The sequence below is a fragment of the Vanessa tameamea genome, chromosome 12 (assembly GCF_037043105.1).
Source record: "Vanessa tameamea isolate UH-Manoa-2023 chromosome 12, ilVanTame1 primary haplotype, whole genome shotgun sequence".
Lineage (NCBI taxonomy): Eukaryota > Metazoa > Arthropoda > Insecta > Lepidoptera > Nymphalidae > Vanessa > Vanessa tameamea.
The window spans coordinates 8,205,346-8,227,090 of NC_087320.1; the positions used below are offsets into that span (position 1 = coordinate 8,205,346).

General features: G+C 32.9%; 2 protein-coding genes across 2 annotated transcripts in view; both read left to right on the plus strand.

Annotated features, from left to right (window-relative positions):
• Positions 1–18,184, plus strand: part of LOC113393049 (cadherin-99C) — a 76,902-nt gene extending 58,718 nt beyond the window's left edge. The window contains exons 8-30 of the mRNA XM_026629744.2: positions 200–349; positions 683–901; positions 1,365–1,559; positions 5,186–5,323; positions 5,852–6,001; positions 6,628–6,742; positions 7,652–7,854; positions 8,592–8,732; positions 8,921–9,044; positions 9,980–10,140; positions 10,407–10,580; positions 10,887–11,096; positions 11,480–11,728; positions 12,224–12,319; positions 12,489–12,642; positions 13,065–13,357; positions 13,821–14,045; positions 14,818–15,086; positions 15,641–15,820; positions 15,919–16,045; positions 16,885–16,987; positions 17,284–17,620; positions 18,040–18,184. Of these exons, the coding sequence (XP_026485529.2) occupies positions 200–349; positions 683–901; positions 1,365–1,559; positions 5,186–5,323; positions 5,852–6,001; positions 6,628–6,742; positions 7,652–7,854; positions 8,592–8,732; positions 8,921–9,044; positions 9,980–10,140; positions 10,407–10,580; positions 10,887–11,096; positions 11,480–11,728; positions 12,224–12,319; positions 12,489–12,642; positions 13,065–13,357; positions 13,821–14,045; positions 14,818–15,086; positions 15,641–15,820; positions 15,919–16,045; positions 16,885–16,987; positions 17,284–17,620; positions 18,040–18,133 (4,107 nt within the window). The 3' untranslated portion in view covers positions 18,134–18,184. The remainder of the gene's footprint in view (positions 1–199; positions 350–682; positions 902–1,364; positions 1,560–5,185; positions 5,324–5,851; positions 6,002–6,627; positions 6,743–7,651; positions 7,855–8,591; positions 8,733–8,920; positions 9,045–9,979; positions 10,141–10,406; positions 10,581–10,886; positions 11,097–11,479; positions 11,729–12,223; positions 12,320–12,488; positions 12,643–13,064; positions 13,358–13,820; positions 14,046–14,817; positions 15,087–15,640; positions 15,821–15,918; positions 16,046–16,884; positions 16,988–17,283; positions 17,621–18,039) is intronic.
• LOC113393051 (suppressor of lurcher protein 1-like) overlaps positions 1–21,745 on the plus strand; it is a 308,266-nt gene that overhangs the window by 122,507 nt on the left and 164,014 nt on the right. The window lies entirely within an intron of this gene.

The window sequence follows — 21,745 nt, forward strand, 5'->3', positions numbered from 1 at the left end:
AAGAAGATTTTCCTAATTTGACTTACTCGACGGCTAATGATTCCATGATGATTTCCTGGACTTAACCAGTATTCGTCTGTAAAAAAAAACTTTTTTTTTGTTTTTTTTCTAACAACTAAGATAAAACGAAAACCCGTGTGAAACTAAAATAGTTTATTTTTAAGCAAATAAGTAATTTAGAAACGTTTATAAATCTCAGGATCGCGCCCGCGATACAAAACGCCGACTATCAAGCACTACAACATTAACTGTGAACGTACAAGACGATGACGATCAAGATCCTTCCTTCATTTACAAAGGTTGTACGCTGCACGAAGGCGCTTGTATTAATCCAGAGTACACCAGTTACGTAAGTACTTTTCATAGTAACTTTAAAATGTTACTGTTAAAATACGTTTCTTTAGTCTTTTTTGCAATTTTTTAAAAACTTTTGGTAAACGTATAGTATTTTATTGTGCGCAAATTTCTATGACACTAATAACAATTTTAAGTGATAAGAAACTTATCCTTGATTTTGGATTCGTTTACCAAAAAGACAACACAACTTCTAGTTATATATAATTCATAAGAGTTAATATTATACTTATAATAATACTTGTAACAGTTGAATAAGATACAGCCAAGTCAAAAAATTAAGTTAATTACTTGTAAATATATTAAAAAAGTTTTTAATTGATTTCAGGTCAACGGTGGAGTTCTAGCAGGTATATTAACGATAGAACCAGAAAAGATTCAGGCAGTCGATATGGATACTTTGAATGCTCGTATTAAGTACACCATAGAGAGCGGTGAGCCTGAATCGTGGACTACGTACTTCGATATAGATCCTAATACCGGCGCAGTGAGGCAGTTGGTCCCCGTGGATACGAGCATCGCGAAAAAATTCCATTTAATAATTAAGGCATGTATCATTTAAAATAAATGAGTTCCACTCGTTATGAACCGTTTTCAAATATGATACATTATTAACTAAATAGAGAAAGATATTTACTAAATAGAGAAGTAAAAGTTCTAGAATACTATTTAGTGTCCTTTGTGAATTTTTATTACTTTGGTAATTTTTATTGTTGTGCGTGTTATTTTACTAAAGTAGATATTTGTTGTATTTTAAGGTACTATTATAATTTTATTTTTGTATATTGCAATTATTAAATTTAAAAACCATATAAGAAAATATTAAATGAAATAAAAATCAAATATTTGTGATGTTAGATTAGACGTAATAAACATTGTTATCTTTTTATTAAAATTACAATATCTAAGTTACGTGTCGATCTTTAAAGTATTTTTTTAGAAAACGATTTATTAGAAAGTAAATATATTTTTTAAATGTTTTTCATATAGAATGTTAACGTATATTTCAGGCCGAAGAAACATCAGAAGCGAAACGCTTTACAACAGCGAAGCTTACGATAACTGTACGACCAGTCGACGCAAGTCCCCCCGTTGTTAGTGCAACTTCGGATGAGGGTCAAGTCGAGGAGAACTCGCCGAAAGGGACCAAGGTGCTGGATAGTCAAGGCCAACCGATACAGTTGAGCGTTTCTGATCCCGACTTGGTAAGACATTAGTTACTTATTTAAAAATACTTAGAGTAGAATATTGTATACATATTAATTTACTAGCTTTTACCCGCGGCTTTGCCCGCGTAGAATATGAATATATTTACAAATTAATTTAAAATGTTACGTTAATGTAATACCTCTTTGAATACCACATTGGTATGAATTTCAACCCTTAGAATGCGAATCAACTCATATTTAATCGGTAGCCCAAAAATAAAATTTCGACCTTCTAACTTCAAAATGATAGACTTCCAGACTAACCTGAATACGAAATGTTAACAACTATTTTGCCCTTTAGGTCTAAAATATCAAGAAACGCTTAAATACGTATCTGTTCATTGTTAATCAGTAGCTCAAAATTAAAGTTTAATGCTTCTAACTTCAAAAATGACGGTCTTCCAAACTATCCTATATACGAAATGTCAAACTCTATTTCTCCACTTTGGCGTAAAATATCCAGAAACGCTTAAATACGTATCAACTCATTTTAATCGGTAGCCCGAAAATAAAATTTCATGCTTCTAACTTAAAAATGACGGACTTCCAGACTAACACCTGTATACGAAATGTCAACCCCTACTTTTTCCCTTTAGGCGTAAAATATTAAGAAACGCTTAAATATGTATCTACTCATTTTTAATCGGTATCCCAAAAATAAAGTTTCATGCTTCTAACTTAAAAAATGACGGATTTCCAGACTAACCTATATAAAAAATGTCCTACCCCTATTAAACCCCTTAGAGGTAGAATATCTAGAAACACTTAAATACGTATATAATCATTTTTAATCAGTATCCCAAAAATAAAGTTTCATATGTTTAGCTTAAAAAATGACGACTTCCATAAAAACTTACAACCCTTATTTCATCCCCTTAGTGGTAGAATATCAAAAAACACTTAAATACGTATTTACTCATTTTTAATCAGTATCCCAAAAATAAAGTTTCATGTTTGTTACTTAAAAAATGGCTGACTCCCATAAAAACTTTCAACCCTTATTTTACCCCCTTAATGTTAGATTATCTAGAAACACTTAAATACGTATCTACTCATTTTTATTCAGTATCCCAAAAATAAAGTTTCATGTTTCTATCTTAAAAATGACGGACTTCTATACAAACTTTCAACCCTTATATCACCCCCGTAGGGGTAGAATATGCAGAAACACTTAAATAAGTATCTACTCCTTTTTAATCAGTATCCCAAAAATAAAGTTTCATGTTTCTAACTCAAAGAAATCCATACGAACGTTCAACCCCTATTTCACCCATTTAGGGGTAGAATACCCAAAATTCGCTCCCGAGTGGGTGTCATGATATTATGTTATTTTATAAGTGTACAGCCTAAAATATAAGTTTTATGCTTCTAGTTCTAAAAATTCTAAACATGACAATACTTTCAACAACTTACAACCTTTCATCCCCCTTTTCAACCCTTCACAGCACTTTTTCCAAATAAAAAGCCTATGTCCTTTCTCAGGCTCTAGACTATTTGTGTACCAAATTTCATTTAAATCGGTCCAGTAGTTTTGGCGTGAAAGCGAGACAGACAGTCAGAGAAACAAAGTTACTTTCGCATTTAGAATATTAGTATGGAAGTATGGATTGTTATTTCAATCGCTAGAGAGCTCCGATAATAACCGCGTCCGATCGCTGCTAAATTCAAAGTGCTACAGGGAGAACCGCGGCATCCGACGCGCCTATAGCACGCTCCCGCCGCACCGGCCGGCCGGTACCACCGCAAACGCTACGTTCCGCAATTTTTAAAACTGTAATATCTTCGAAAATATTCATTTAAATTACATGCTGTAAAGGCCCATATTGATCTATATTGAATGCACAATTTATTTAAGGTACCTAATTGGATAAGGATTAATGCTGTATAGGTTAAAATCGCTTCGAAAAATGGCCAATATTTGTGGTAAAAAATAAATGACAAAAAAATGTTATTGTGGGCTATCTTTAAGAGATAGACATATACCATCGCGGACTTTTTTGTAGACATTTTTGAGGTGTACAATTCTGTAGTACATTATTTTGATCTATCTAGTAGGGTTCAGCCAGCGTTTACAATGTAAGCGCAAAAAAATGTATAAATTTACGACATCACATTAGAAACTTTTAAAATTATCAGTGTTACTTAACTATATTGTCTATGTATTATATACAAAAACCTTCCTCTCGAATCACTCTATCTATTAAAAAAAACCGCATCAAAATCCGTTGCATAGTTTTAAAGATTTAAGCATAGACAGAAAAAGACAGTCAGCGGCAACAATTTTGTTTTATACTATATAGTGATAACAAATAGGTACAACGCACACAGTTTTCACTCATTAGGAAAGACAAACCGCTATGTCCCTGCGTTTTAAAACTGTAATATCTTCGAAAATATTCATTTAAATTACATGCTGTAAAGGGCCATATTGATCTATATTGAGTGCACAATTTATTTAAGGTACCTAATTGGATAAGGATTAATGCTGTATAGGTTAAAATCGCTTCGAAAATTGGCCAATATTTGTGGTAAAAAATAAATGACAAAAAAATGTTATTGTGGGCTATCTTTAAGAGATAAACATATACCATCGCGGACTTTTTTGTAGACATTTTTGAGGTGTACAATTCTGTAGTACATTATTTTGATCTATCTAGTAGGGTTCAGCCAGCGTTTCCAATGTAAGCGCAAAAAAATGTATAAATTTACGACATCACATTAGAAACTTTTAAAATTATCAGTGTTACTTAACTATATTGTCTATGTATTATATACAAAAACCTTCCTCTCGAATCACTCTATCTATTAAAAAAAACTGCATCAAAATCCATTGCGTAGTTTTAAAGATTTAAGCGTACAAAGGGACATAGGGACAGAGAAAGCGACTTTGTTTTATACTATGTAAAGATAATCATAATCAAAATGAACTCTATTTGAGAATACTTAAAAGCACATTTGTATCTTCAGTTTTATCCATAAAATGGATGTTGCTATAAATATGTATGACTTTAATAGGCTTTGACAATATTGTACTGATGTTTTTACATGGAGAAACTACTCCTACTTTATATTTTGTAACTCTTCACGAGGATGTACTGCAGTACATACACTCAAATACCGTTTAACCGATTGTATGTTGATGATTGTATTGATCCTGAATATTGGGATATACATGGAAAATAGGTTTGGAAATCAGATTCATTGTCAACTACGTCAGTACAATTATTTATCCATCAAATTACACATGGTCTACTGTCTACTACATATACATATAAGTCTATACTAATATTATAAATGCGAATGTAACTTTGTCTGTATGTTACGCTTTCACGGTCGAACCACTGAATCCATTTTGATAAAAATTTGTATGAACTGAACTTGAGTCCCAGTGACGTAGGTTGCTCTTTTATATCTATCACCAGACGACTGACCTCTTGAACGCAAGCGAAGCCGCTAGCGACATCTATTAATAAATATTTTGAATGAAAATCCAAGAATTTTAATGTTACTGGATTTCTAAATTTATTTGTTTTTAAATTATTATTACCATTGTTTTTGCGGTTATAGTTCGTTGTTTTATATTATTAAAATAGTTTTACTCAAAACGCTTGCTTATTTTTCAGGGTCCAGGAGATCTAATACCGAAATATACATTCGAATTAACAACTAGTTTCTTCGATATCGATAAAGATGGCCATCTTGTTGTAAGCGACGATCGACTGGACCGAGATCCTCCAAATCCTGGCAAATTTAGATTCCAAGTGAGTTTTTTTCTAAATGTTTTCTGTTAAATTTTGTATACCTTAATGTAATTGTAATTAAAAATGATGTACCTACGTATGAAATATGTGTATGAAATACTTCAAAAATTAGTACAAATGAACGCTTTAAATGAAAACAACAATGTTCAATACGAAATAATTATGACACTGCCATTGTGGAGCTGTTTTAAACGCAGTACGAAGGTAATTATCAAAGTCAATTCATAAATAAGTCATACGAACATCAAAAGTATATAATAGGCAAATTGAGAACATATTTCTTTTTAAAGTTATTTAAATAATATATAACAAATTCGAATTTTATATTATATGTATGTATATACTTATGGAAATTTGTTGCGTTTTGCGAAAAAACTTTAAATATTTTGGTATCAATTACCTGATACGATTCGCGTGTCATCTACACTTACAATTTAATTGTAAAATTCCATTAAATACTGTAACACACACTTGTAATAAATAATAGCATATATGTATATTGGTAATTTATATTTCTCTAACTCTCAGGTCGTGGCTCGTGAAGCGAACGGTGGTGCGGCATCAGCGCCGTACTCCTTAGCAGTTCAACTTTTGGACCAGAACGATAACGCGCCCATTATACCCAAGACACAACCTCACACTGTACCTGCTAGCTTGGAACCTACCGCTGTTTATAAGGTACGGAATATTTTAAACAATTTTATGATATTACTTAATAATTATTATTTACATTGTACATTCAAATAACTTAAACTATTATACAAATAATGACAGTGTCGAATGGTGGTATGTATGCTAGCATTACTTGGTGGTGGGGCATTGTGTAACCCCGTCTTGGTAGGTATCACTCATCAGATATTACCGCCTTAGTGTTTCATTTGAGTTCCGTTTTGAAGGGTGAGTGAGCCAATGTAACTATTAATGTTGGTGGCGCTTTGTAAGGAAGGTTTGAAACTTCTTACAGCGCTAATATGGACGGAGATGACCACGGTGATAGATACCATCAGGGGGACCATTTTTCCCTATATCATAAAAAAAGCTTCATATCCTTGCGGGACACAATTCTCTGAGCGAAATTTAAATCAACTTATTAAGTACCTAACAATCTGAATCGTAATTTTACAAATTTAAAAATGTTCATTCAAAGACAAAAACCTAATCAACAACTTTTACACCGATCATAACTTAATGAATTATTTAATTTATTTTATATCAAGATTCATCGATTTAAGATTAAATAATATAAGTATATAGGCATATAAAAAGTTTTTTTTTTAATAATTACAATTTCAATATTGTTATAGGTGGAGGCAACTGACATCGATGAGGGTGAGAACGCCCGCATCTCATACAATATCCATCACGTATCTAACAACGGAGGAAACAAGTTCACGATTGATCCCACAACTGGTGTGATTTGTGAGTTGCACTTTGCACTTTATTAACATATTATTAGAGCTCATATTTGATAAATGACAATAAAAAGGAAACTTTTTTTTTTTAATTAATGAGGTAAAATATTTTAAAAATTAGCTCTAATTTTATTTGAACTTCGAAGGTTAAAAAAGCAAAAATTCGACTCAAAAGGTATAGAATTTCGTTAAAAATAAAAGTAATATACAATCATTTCTTTTTTGTAACTTTAAACTAAAAATTCACTTATGCATGGTTTGTTTTTTTTTCACAAGTGTGTCGTTGAAAAGATACTAATGTAACATATTTAAATAATAAAAAAAAAACGTTATACAAAACTTATTTTGATAATAAGCTATATGAACTGCTTATAATGATTTATTTATTTGTTTTAGTTCGTCCCTAACCTTAAAAAAATTAAAAACATGGTTATCATATATTTTATTATATTATTATTGAACGTTAGATATTTCGTTAAAGTAAATGACATCACAGTAATTTGTCGTACTCAGTCGCCACCGATCAGTACCGGTCAGTACCGACAGTATGTAATCGTTAACTGAAAGTCACTTCGATAGATGTCAAACGAAAGATAATGCATTCAATTGTAAGTAGTACATTACATTACGGTACAGTACATAACATTACATTACAATCTTTCGGCAATTTACTATCTCGCGAGATATATTATAATCTAACGGTAATTACAATTGTACGATGGCTTATAAATTCTTAAACGGTTTAATTTTATGATTCTCGGCATTTCTATTCCGTTGATATTATATTGTGACTCATATCAATATTTTTAAGCACATTTAAAGAGCAAGAAGGTTTTATTAATGTTTAATAAATAGTTCTACTAATTTATTATGTACCTTGATTTGGGAATTTTATAACAAACTGTTCTCCTAACAGCCAGTACAGGTCGCCTTCAAGCTGGTGAACAGTACAGTGTAACAATACGAGCAACGGATGCCAAAGGTCTCAGTTCCCAAGGCATTGTGGAACTATTGGTCGCACCGGGACCGAATACCCGACCTCCACAGTTTTCATCCAGGGATTATTACGCACCAGTCTCAGAAGGTGCTGCGATAAACTCAACAGTTATAACAGTTACGGTAAGATATAGTAACTATTAATAATCCTCAGATTATTTTTATTCGAATTAGCATTAAAATGTTAACTTTTACACGACTATATAATTCGTGCTTGATATATACATTCAAAGAAATTATCCAACATTAGTAAAAAAAAAGTAGCATTAGCATTACATGCATTGCATTAACAGCCTGTAAATTTCCCACTGCTGGGCTAAAGGCCTCCTCTCCCTTTGAGGATAATGGTTTGGAGCACATTCCCCACGCTGCTCCAATGCGGGTTGGCGGAATACACATGTGGCAGAATTTCGTTGAAATTAGACACGTGCAGGTTTCCTCACGATGTTTTCCTTCACCGCCGAGCACGAGATGAATTATAAACACAAATTAAGCACATGAAAATTCAGTGGTGCCTGCCTGGGTTTGAACCCGAAATCATCGGTTAAGGTGCACGCGTTCTAACCACTGGGCCATCTCGGCTCGTAAAAAAAGTAGACTTGAATCAAATTACACTTTGACTATAAGAAAAACAAAATTTAAACACAAGGAACGGTCACATTAAGTGAGATAAAAGATTTTAGTCATTACGTTTTTTTAAATAATTTTTGTACTGCGCCATAAGTTACTAAACCCAATTGCATAATGAATCTTGATAGGCATCGATGGCAAAAATAATAACAATATAATCTTAGTTCAAAAATTAACTTTGACAACATACGTATTTGCTAGATGTCTTAATTCAATACATTTCGTTTCAGGCGAAAGATCCAGAAAACGAATTAGTATCGTATTCGATAGTGTCGGGCAACGACTTGAGACAATTCGGCATTGGTTCCAACACTGGAATTATCACAGTTATACGAAGACTTGATAGAGAAGTGCTGACTAGATATCAGTTGGTAAGTTTTGTATGGCAAATAAATTAAAGTTTATATTTATGTATGAAGGATGGATGAAGTAATGATATTAACGTTTAAATTTCTCATTCATTAAAATATCAAAAATAATAAAAATTTAATATCATTAGTATACGTTTAAAAAAAAAGTTAATTTGTATTTTTTTTAAAACGTTTTTAAAATATAACAGATGGTGAGAGCTGAAGATCCTGGAAGGTTGTCTACGACCGCGACCGTTAATATAAAAGTTACTGACATCAACGATAACAACCCGAAGTTTGATGAAGATTCCTATTTGTTCCATGTTAAAGAAGGTAAATATAGCTTAGTTATTTATTTGCTCGAGTTATGCAAATGCTCTTCTAGTCAACCCTTTGAAGAATCAGACTATATCGTGTAAATAAAACAAAGTAAAACAAGAATATAAATAGTAAAATACAATATACTACAATAATAAACACACACATATATAGACAATATACTAACTTATAATAAAGGTAAACACACAATTTAGTTATAACAGGAGAAAAATAGAAACGAGTAACATACAGTCAACTCGATGGATAAAAAATATTTATGTTATAAGATATTTTCATAATATTTTAAATTTACATAGGGCTTCATTTGTCGACCATTAATTTGTATTAATATTGGAACGCAATAGTATTATAATAATTTTGAATAAAAAAACATGATGTACTCGAGAAAGACCGCAGTTTTTGGAATGAAGTTATTTTCGCGCCTTAGATTTGAGTGAACTGGAAGAAATCGTCACATAAGGATAAAATGTTATGCTCCCCAGGTGACCTACCCTTCTGATTCTCTTTATTTTATATAGGGTTTTTGTATTATATTATTTGCGCTTATTTTTTGTTGTTCTTTTAATTCAGACGGAATTTTTATTAACAATTTCATCTATCAAGAAATCTCAGAAACTATAACATCTATAAACTTGAAATTTGGCAGGTAGGTTCCTAATAGAGCGTAGACATCCGCTAAAAACGGATTTTACGAAATTCCACCCCTAAGGGGTTAAAACGGGGTTGAAGTTTGTGTTTTATAAATTTCGCGTAAAGCCGTAGGTTCAGGTAGTATATTATATAGTGAAAGGAAATTCGTTTCAGTCGGGTGACCCACGACACCTTTAAGTCGTTTTTTAAATATAAAGAATTACACTGGAACTCCTCGAGAGAAGAGCTTTCTGAGTAACAGTAGGACAATAAAACTTTTATAAATAATTTTGTTACAGGTGTGTCAGGCGAGACTGTTGGGTATGTTCATGCGACGGACATCGACGAGGGCGTTAATGCTATGGTCAGTTACACTATACCATCTCATTTGCCCTTCATCATTGACAATACCACGGGAATGATAAGCACAAAAACTGAACTGGATTACGAGGAAACAAAGGTAATATTATATATATTACTAATAAAATGTAAGATAAAAATTTATAAAATGATTTAACTAATTGTGTAGTATTTTGATAGAATTATTGTAAAAAGTTAAAGATTATAAATGCGACCTAATTTTCATTTAGCTTATTTACGTAGGTATTTATATAGGTACTGTACGACTTATATCATGAATAATCTCAATTTAAGTTTATTACTCATTAACCTTTGATAAAGTGAACACAAATAATTCAGGAAAATGTCTTTTATGACCATTTCCAGGATTACTCCTTCGTAGTGACAGCTACAGATGGCGCTATCGATAAACGCTTAGGTACGGCCTCCGTCACGGTGCAGGTTCAGGATGAACCGGACGAGCCGCCTATTTTCACCCAGGCGTTGTACACTGTACATGTCCCGGAAAACGTGCCCAACCATCCTGTGGTTAAAGTTCATGTGAGTAAAATATATTTATTGACACCATTATACATGGTGTTCAGATTTCTATTTCTAAGTGGAATTGTTTCTTTTAGTAATATCTTATTTATTAAATAATGGTAAGGTTTTTGGGGGGGGTACGTCATTCCCAAAAAGATAGGTACGATAACAACCAATGAAAAAACTTTTGTTTAAAAATTAGATTTATAAATGAAAAACACACATTGCTGACAATAATTGAAGACATTAAATTGATATAGTTTCATAAATTGGTGTATCGGTTAATTGTTGTATTCAAAAACGAACGTAAATATTTTTGACTAGGCTGACGACCCAGATACGATGCCAGAGATCACGTACACGATCCTCAAAGGGGACACCGAGTTATTCTCAATAGATCGAAAGTCTGGTCTCATCAGGACGTTGAGAATGTTGGACAGAGAAACCAGTGCGAGGCACGAGCTGCTTGTCGGTACTGAAGAGAACAGCAGAGAAGGAAATGGTGCTACTACTACAGTGGAGGTTTTGGTCGATGTAAGTAATTTTATGGATGTTGAAGTTTAATTTACATAATTATAGTACAAAGAGGGTGATGTAGTGTAGTGTCGTTGGTATGTTGTATCTGAATATCTACATTAATAGTTTAGAGAGAAAAACATGTTCGGTTGTATGGCGGGTAGTCGCTGTAACTAATAATAAAATCATATTTTTTTTATCATATTTATATTGTATATAATATTGTTTTATTTATTGATAAATTGCATTCGAAGCCGGGGCCGGCCGCGAGTCCAAACGGTTCGCTTTCCTATGAAAGTAATTCAAATTCAAAATATTCTTCGTAAATATTGAATAGGAGTAGTTTATCAACAGTGAGCTCGTAGTTATAACGTTAACGCTAACGTTCGTGGGCTGCGCAGGACAAGAACGACAACGCGCCGGTGTTCACGGCGGTGCCGCGGCCGGTGACGGTGGAGGACTCGGCGTCCATCGGCAGCCTGGTGGAGACGCTGGCGGCGCAGGACGCGGACGCGTCGGCGCCCAACAACCGCGTGCGGTACGCGCTGGCGGGCCGCGGGAAGGCCTCCAAGTACTTCCACGTCGAGCCCGACTCGGGCGCCGTGCGCGTGCGCGACGACCTGCGCAAGGAGACCGACAGCGAGTACACCGTGAGCGCACTGTCTGCTTACTTCTGCTTCTTTTGGGAGAGATGCGACAGATTGAAGGGTGCACGTAAAAACTCATCCTTAGTCGACTTAGCATTTCTCTATTGGGATGGATTGAAGGATTTAGATATTTATATATTTCATAGTGCATAATCTTCATCAGCAATTTCAATCCACCGCTAGAAATAGGCCTCTCCCAGACTGAGCTCGAACTTCAGCTCTTCTCATCCAATATATGCTTGCTGTCTTACGATATCATCGCCCCATCTAACCACAGGGCGCCCTACATTACTTGACTAGCTTTTAAGGTTACTCCTGAGTTCTGTTTTTAAACGTCCGCAGAGCTAATAGACTTGTGCACTATAGTAGTCTTGTCAGAATGCACGTCGAATTTACACACGAGAAATTATGATTATGATGATTATTATTATTATTATTGAATATCATTTAGTATTGTCAACATCATAGCTGTCGTATAATAATTATTTTTATTCCCAGGTGGACGTTCAAGCGTATGATCAAGGCGACCCTGTGATGTCTTCGGTTGTCAGCCTAACGGTGTATGTCAGCCATTCAGCTACGGTACCTCCTGATGTAAGTATTAGTAGAATTTAAATAATTAAAAATATATAATTGCGTAAACTATTTATATTTTATAGACATTTTTTTTTTTGAGTTTTGACCTAAGATTAATATCTACCTATCCAAAGCTTCAATGTAATATGTACATTCGTAAATCAGTGTTCAACGTATCTCTCCGCAGGTGCGTCTAGGGTTTGCGGACACGGTGTACACGGAGCACGTGGCGGAGAACTCTCCGAACGGCACGCTCGTGAGAACTCTTCCGATATGGAATAAAAACAAGCATTCCAAAGATACGCCCCTCAAATGTTTGCTAACTGACTCTTCACAAAAAGGTAAAAATTATTATTTTTTTATACTTGTGAGATTTTATACTTTTATTCGTATATGAAACTCGAGTAATTTTAAATTTGAAATTTACATTTTAAATTTGCTAAAATAAATCTATTATAAGACGATTTATTCCAACGTTGTTCTCGTTGATTTTAAATTAACATCTATACTAATATTATAAAAGCGAAAGTAACTCTGTCTGTTGCTCTTTCACGGCCTAACTACTGAACCGAATTTGATGAGGTTTGATATGAAGCAGGCTTAAACTTTAAGGAAAGAAATAGGTTACTTTTTTCCCCTAATACCTGATGACCAATCACTAAAATGCGAGTTGTTTACAAAACTAAATTTTTAATTACATTCGTTCGTGTGTCTTCGTGTTTACATATGTATATAATTATCTAATATATTTATTTTATTTAAGGTGTATTTTACGTGAAACTGACAAAAGAAAGAGACTGCGCTATCTACCTTAACAGTTCGCTCGACTATGAAACGCTTACCGAATACTCTCTAGAAGTCCAGCTAGAGTCTATACAAGGTCTTATAAACCCTGAGGGTAGTAAAGCGATAATTAACGTCCACGTCACAGATGTTAATGACAACCCTCCAGTATTTATTTTCCCCGAACAATCCACCATCGTGGCTGCGAAGGGAAAATATTTTGCCATCGCTACTAAAGATATGCCATTAGGAACAAATGTGTTGCAAGTCAAGGTAATTTTTTTATAAATCGATTAATAAATTTCTTTTATAAAAAATAAATAAATAATGTGATGGCCTGACCTGGGCAGGTCTTAGAAATATTTACTTAGTATTTTTGTGTTACGATCTGAAGGGTGAGTGAGCCAGTGTAACTACAGGCACAATTGACATAATATCTTTGTTCTAAGTTAATATTTCTCATGGAGCCAATGTGTATGGTGTGAAGCGGTGACCACTTGGTCACATGACCTACCATGTGGCAGACTGCTTTATAAAAGAATAAAAACAGAGTTTAAATATAGACATAGGCATGTATAAATTATCTTCCTTAAAGTAAAACAAAATCTTGATTAGATATGTTATAAAAAATTTACCCAACTTTGTTTGAAATTGTTTTATATCAATCGAAATAACCAAAAATAAATATCATATGTAATAAAATTTATAAAACGAGCAAATTATTTATATTTTTAAGGCGAAAGATAAAGATAGCGGTGTATATGGAAAGATTGAATACCGTAAAAACTCTTGGACCAAAGCCGCTGAGGAACATTTCAATCTCGACCCAGACACTGGTGTTATCACCAACGTCAAAGCTTTTGAAAACGTTCCCAAAGACGTACTGCCGTTCAAATTTAATATCATGGCGAGAGACAATCCAAAGGCAGATGATTATAAAACCGCTCGAGCTTCTGTTGTGGTAAGTTTCATACGATTATAATTTTAGAAATAGTAGTCAGAGGGAGCCACGGAAGCGATGGATCAGTATGAATGCTTTCTGAAACCCACATCGCTCTTGTGGTACTCGTATGTGAACCGAAAAATGGAAACGAATAATATTTATTTAACACATAACAACTTCAAATTATTTTTTAATTTATCAATTGGTGGCCCACACTAGGCGATCCTGTATCGTGGGTTTGTTCAGCATTGAACAATACATGCTTTGAGTTGTCGCTCAATACAATGCTCATGTTTCTAGTTATTAATATTTAGATGAGTAATGGTCATTTATTTACCTATTATATAATTAACATTGCAGTAAGGAAGACTAATATTTATAATTCGCAGTAATTTAATTTGTTAATGACCTTTTTAAAAGTGTAATTAGTTAAAAATAAATTTAGTCCAGGTTTGATCGGTGCCCAAATCAATTCAGTATTTATAAAATTCTGTTACGAAGCGGTTATAATAATATTTACTTTTAATAATTTACATAAAGTAAAACTTCGTGAATTAAAAAAAATATATATTATGTTTAATTGAAATAAAGTTATAATTTTTTTTTGCGACGTATATGTAGGTTCGAACATATATGTAGTACTTTATCATTTTATGTTTTTAATTGACATTGTTTGTTATTTATAGTTCCATTTTACGATTGAAGACATTCGAAATATTTTATTAATAAACTTTCAATAACATAATCGTCTATATCTGATAAGACTATATACATTTTTTCTTTATTTTAGATAAACCTGCTCCAAAAAGAAAACCAGTTAATATATGAAGTGTCAGATTTGAATGTGGACGCAATGTCTACGTTACAAGCGCGTAGCTTATTATCTTCGATAGAAGAAAAGAGCGGTCTAGTCGCCGGACTAGAAAAACTAACCCCTAGGCTATATTTGGGGGAGAACGGAACTCTCGAAAGTGATTCGAAGGGTACTAACGTGTGGCTGTATTTGCTTGATCCGAATACGGGCGATATATTAACGAGGGAATCGCAACCAGTAAAACAGTGAGTATATTTTTGTGTTAATCTTATTAGACTTAAAGTGCACGCTTTTAAGTAAAAAAGTATATGAATGGCTCATAAATGTGACTCGGAAAGACCTCTTTTTTTTTTTGAGAGAGCATGTTAAAACACGCTTCGTTTTCACTTCACATCTCGTCAAGTACACAAGAAAGAAAAATCTAAATATTGTCAGTCTTTACTATAAGAATTTACATATTACGTAAAGTATAAATCCGATTAATGTACCTGCAACTGAATGCAGTTGGTGTGCGGTAATTTGTAATATTTTTATATACACTAATATTATAAATGCGAAATTAACTCTTTCTGTCCGTCTGTCGTTATGCTTTTATGGCTGAAACACTTAACCGCATGAAGCAAGCTTGAACCCTAAAGAAGGAAATGTGTTTTTATACTTACAAACCTATGAATATCAAAACGTGGACGAAGACGCGAGCGAAAACTGGTTATTTGATAATGTATACGTAATACATCATCAAATTAGATTAGACTCAGAAAGTCAAGTGAATGCTTTAACTACAACGCTCGGCCCGCAGAGCCGTGTCGCGCGGCGTGCCGGTGCGCGCGCCGCTGTCGCCCGCCGCGCCGCCGCGCCGCCCGCAGCTGGCCGCCGCGCCGCTCAGCACGGCGCTGCCCGCCGCGCTGCTGGCGCTCGCCGCGCTCGTGCTCGTGGCCGCCACCGCCGCCACCGTCTACATCTGCGCCTCGTGGAACAGGTGACGCACCCCCCGACACGCACACGCGCGAACGCTTCTACAAGCGCACACGCAGATACATATAGGACTACTTGAAGCTAATTTTTACTTAATTTCAGATATAAAAAACACAAGGAGCAAGCGTTGCAACAATACGGGACTCTTAGTATGAGTATGGCACCACCGAGACCACCCTCAGGATACGAGTCCAGTGAAGATGATCCCGCACCGAGATATGAAACTCAGGTATGAGTCAATTATTAACTCAAGTGAATTCTATGCAGTTCTTTGAAGAGAGCTCTATCTCTGTGTAACTGTGTGTGTACATTAAAGTAAAATTTATTTTAAATATTTTATTACTTCATTTTGTTTTTGGAATGTAAAGGGAAACGAAAAACTATTTGATTTTAGTAGTTGATTGAATCGCCCTATCGTTATGTATTTTTTGGATAATATAGGTCATATTAATATTTGAATAATTGCCTATATAATTTCCGGGGCCCGTGCGGGCCTACGTGGATATCTCTCGAACAATTGCCTATGCGTTCGGGGTTTAATCTTTCATTTCCCCTGTCTTTGTAGTACTGAGACACATTGTTTGTATTTGTATGTTTTATTTAATGTTTATAATTTCCATTCTAAGAAGTAAACGCAGCTACATATATATGTTTTTGAATAACTTTAAATTGTAAACGTTGGTTAGGCTGTATTTTCCGTTGAAGTCCACTTGTCAATTGAATAGTATTGCTGTTATAAAAAATAAATAAAGTATAGTTGCCCATAGACATGTAATGCTCATAACAAACAGTTCTTAGACTTCTTTATTCAGCGTATATATTAAAAAAAAAAACCTGTCCAACAAAGTTAGATAATTCATAAATATCTAGCATAGTTACTACTTTCTTGACATAGACGCTCACTAAGAAATTTTTTGGAAGTTCAACTTCATAGGCGAACTTTGTATGAATTTACTTTATTTATTTACTTATTATATAATTATTTACATAATTTATTTACTACGAAAATGAAAATAAGTATGAATATATTTACGAAAAACATAAAAATATATTATATTTTTGTTACAGGTTTTGAATATGGCTGTGGATGACGCAGATCTGCAATTAGACTTTAGTCCAAATAACCACGCGTTCAATATTCATAGCGTGCAATATTTATCCAAAGATAATGGTAAGTTAATAAAAATATTGCATTTTTTTGTGATTAAGACACCGATTTTTACGGAAAAATTCGGAAATAAAATGCCCATTGCCCTCAATTTGCGTTCATTGAAAATACTCATTATTGATAAACAAATAAAAGTTTAAATTTTTTTGTAATTTTTAAATTACTTTGATGTCGTCTGTACTATCTTTGTATAGATCACGAAAAAAATTATAAATTAATTTGAATAAATATGATATTTTCGACATCGTGAATATAATTTTGAAACTTGAATCGGCATATAGATTCTTGTTTTATTTTAGGTGAACGTAGCCCAACCCTATCAGAAACAGCAACAACCGCTCGAGCTTCAAGCATCAACGAAAACGGCGGTACATTGAACAAAGTCCACAACCACAACCATAACCTTGACAACATAAACAACTCAACCATAGCGCGGAACACCCAGACTCTCAACCGCAGAACACCAAACAACCACGCATTGAACAACGCGCTGGGAACGTTACCGAGAGCCAATAATAATAATATAGGCGGAGGGCTGCTGGCGGCGACTCTGGGTAGGAAGATTAATGGAAACAATCATAAGAAAAAGTCTACGCAACCAATTATGGCGTATGATGAAATCCCTGGTTTACAGAGGTGCGTGTGGTTTTAATGTATTTTAAAATATACAAAGACTTTTTGAAAATAAACTTTTTGGGCGTGATAAGAGTAACATTTCAAGGTCAAACAAATTTAACGTTTCTATATATAAAGTTTCATGATAATGTTTTAACAATTAAATATATATTTATTGGAACGAAGTTCTTTCAACTTTCTTTGTCTTTTGTTGTGTCTCTTTCTATTATATTTAGGTTTAATTAAACAGTATTAAACTATTTTTTTGTTACTGTTTTAATTCAAATGAGATTTTTAATAACAATCTTATGGCATTTATATAGTATCAAACGATGTTCATTTATTTTATTATGTCCATTACGTAATACATTATATAAAGCGAAAGCAACTTCGTGTACCACGACATATTTTTTTATTTCGAACTTAACATTGATTTTCAGATCCACAGATAATGACAACGTAACATTCGGGAAAAGAAATTTCAACGGATACACTTACGACCAGTCTCACGTGGAAACAACCACGGAGCTATAGTTTATACTGAGACAGAATTAGTGAAAAGTGATATATTAATAATAAAGTGAAGTTTAAAACTATATATAATCTAAAGACAATTCATATATTGTGTTCAACGAAAGTTTTTCATATCAACGTGCGACTGAATGTTTCAAATGTTAGCTATTAATGTGAATAACGGATTTTTAGATAAATTTATAAATTTGTAATGTTTTACTTAGCGCAGGCTAGTCTTTTTATTGAACAAATTGTGCATAATATAGAATGTTGTAAATAATAGAGGCATTACGTGTATATTTTTTAGGTACCTGATCTGTAGATACAGGTACGATGTATTTTGTACAGATGTGTTTTATATTTTTATATATAATTAATTGTAGATTAAAAAATGACGCATTGTGCCATGCACGTATAATTTGCGACAACCCTTATTATAATGGCGCGTCACACTTGCCGAGATAACGTTTCATACTTAATTATTTAAGAAATAGTTAAAGTTGAGTATGGAACTATGTTTGAAATGAATTTAAATTTGCTTCATGAGTGCGTTAGGTTTTTTTTTTTTAATTCTCATGATTTAAAATTTGGATAATATATCAAACGATTTGAATCAATATTAATTACTTAATATGTGAATTACTTGTGAATAAATTTCCGGCATTTTAAATTAACTCTAGAACGTGTATGAAATTTGTGCCAGTTACAATTATTAATTCGTAGATAAAACGACTTGAAATAGTAACATTTATTTTATTATTTAGCATAATTAAGAAATGCTCATTTTATTAAAAAAAAAATAATTATAATCAGAATGAAGTGATTTGTGCCAAACGTTTTTTTGATATTTTTTATCTGTGCTGTATTTATTTTCGGTCTTTATGTTACCTCTTATAATATATATTTTGTAAATTTTATATATATTTTGTTTCAATGTGAAAAGCTGATTAAAGTACTGTATAAGATTGTTTAATAGATTTTCGAATAAATTAATTTTATTATTATTTTGTTTTTTATTCCTACAAACAGTGTTAAAAAACGTTAATGTTGTTGTGTCGAAATATACTCGTGGAATAAATAGGATTTATATCGACATCTAGTCAATTGACATATTTTGATAACCGTTGCACAGATATGTGATACCATATCTAATTGAGAATCCATAATTGACGCATATAATAAATTCTGCAACTTTTATAAAATATATAGAATCATAGTACGCATACATTGTGTTCAGGTATTTGATTATGAACGATGATGACTGTTAACGACCACTTCGACTTGACACTTAGGAATATTTTTAGCGAATTTTCAGGAAAATTCCCTGATAATGAAATTCCCTAGACATAATAAAAAAAATTAGCGGGGCTTTATTAATGATGATATAAAATCTTAATTTTAAAACTTAATTGAACAATTATTAAAGATATTTGGTTTAGTGGAAGGTATTTAATATAACGACAGATAAAGTTGCTTTCACAAATCGATTTTCCGTGCCATCAGTTAAAAGGTTGAACTGTCAATGTGACATTACTATAGATAACTCATTTAAAAGACATCACTCAAAAATATATAAAAATAATATATAAATAAAGTTCTGATAGTTATTAGCGGCGTGATTCTATTAGGATTCACAACTCGTGAAATATTGGTCGATGCTGCGCCATTTTGAATTATCCTATACATTTCATAATTATTCTGTATAATGTTCCATATCACAATCTGACATTTCACGCTCGTAGTCTGCGGTGAGTTTCGAATTTCTTCTTACAGAATACCTCTCCATGTTCTATTTATAATTTAAGTAATTTAAAAAATAAATAATTGATTTGTAAGAATTATTTGTTCATATTATAACTTATTAATGTGACTATTACAAAAATATGGTCGTGACGGCTTACTCGGCAGATGCGAAAGATCGAAATTGATAATGTGAGCGTTATCATTTGGGTTCATCTTATTATTATTATTACAACATAGTAGTAGTCTGTAACCAGGAAAAATGAAGCAAAACATTATGGTAACGGAATTGCGTGATCAACTGCTCAGTTCACAGTCACCGCCCGTGTTTATGAATGCGCTTCAAGTCACGTCTGTCGCCGTTTTTCCTTTTACCGCCGAACAAGAGATGATTTATAAACACGTAATTTAAGCTTCATGTAACAAACATGTCTATTATACAATCACGAATATTCATGTGCAAATATATGACTATGGAATTCTACACATATATATTTGTTTATTAACTATAATAGAGGTAGAGGCTATGCCCAGTGGTTAGAATATTTGAAATTTAACCGAAGCTATTGCTTTTATCTGCTTGTGTTATTTGTGTTCGACCTTGTGAGAAAATCGATCCTATTACGACGTATTATGCTACAAACTTAATTTTTTTTCACTTGCACTTCCCAGCAGAGGGAAATATACAAGTTAAAGTTACGTCTCTTTTGAAACAAGTAAAACTCAGTATGCGTGACAGCTGTGAACACATCTTGCATCAGAAACATATCGGTCATAGCTCATAGGAAATGGCTTTTAAGTTCGATCTCAAAATTTCAACCTCATTGCACGCAATGAACTTCAAAATTGCCGAAACAAACGTCAAAATGTACAGCGAAATGTATTTTAAAAGCATCAATCAAAAAATTCACTTTAAAATCCAATCATCGAGACCGGCTTTCAAGTCTAACAATACATGAAACTACATAGACGTAACTTTTATTGCGAATTTCGAAACCAATCTACGTTTTTTTTTTTTTTTCAAATGTCCCAAAACGCGTGCAGGCAGCAATTTCGTTCGCGTACATTTTTAAATTTAATATCTCTTTGTACCGCAGTCTCCGGCGAGCATTATATCGCGCGAAATTACAGAAACGTCGGGAATAAAAAATTCTGTTACTAGGCTTCTCCGGCAGAACATTTCTATTCCTTATTAATGTCAATTTGTACTATAAAGATTTTTTGCTACGTTAATGTGTAATAAAAACGGTCGTTATTTTTATTAGAATTTTCTCTATTAAATATAGCTCAAATTAAATCTCTATGAATATTAATGGGAATATCACGAATTTAATTTAAAAATATCACATAAATTTTATTATAAACATTTGTCACAGCGCATAGTAGGATAAGTTAAAACTTCTTTATTGATTTCTGTTTCAATTATTTATACAATAAACTTTGTTATTGTAGCATGTTCTATTTAATTGAAAACGTTCGATGAATTACCGTAGCTTAGTATCAATACTGCAGATCTTCAATTGGTCGTTGGTATGAAAATCAAATAACAATTGTTTACACAACGTAACATATTAATTGTTTTTTATGTATTTTATAAGATAAACCGACGACAATACAATTATTTGAAAGTGAAATACATACAAGAAAATAACTAAAAATAGGTATCTTGTAACTATGATTAAATATTAAAATCAAAATATTCTTTATTCAAGTAGGCACATAAAGCAACGATTCAATCGTCATGTTCCAGTATTTAATTAAATTAAAAAAATTAAAGAAGAACCGACGAGAAACTCAGTAGCTACCATTTTCTGCTAATCTAATTACAAAGTTGATCATAATAAAGTACATTTAAATTTAAATCTTTATCCTGCCTGTTTATGTTGCCGAGGC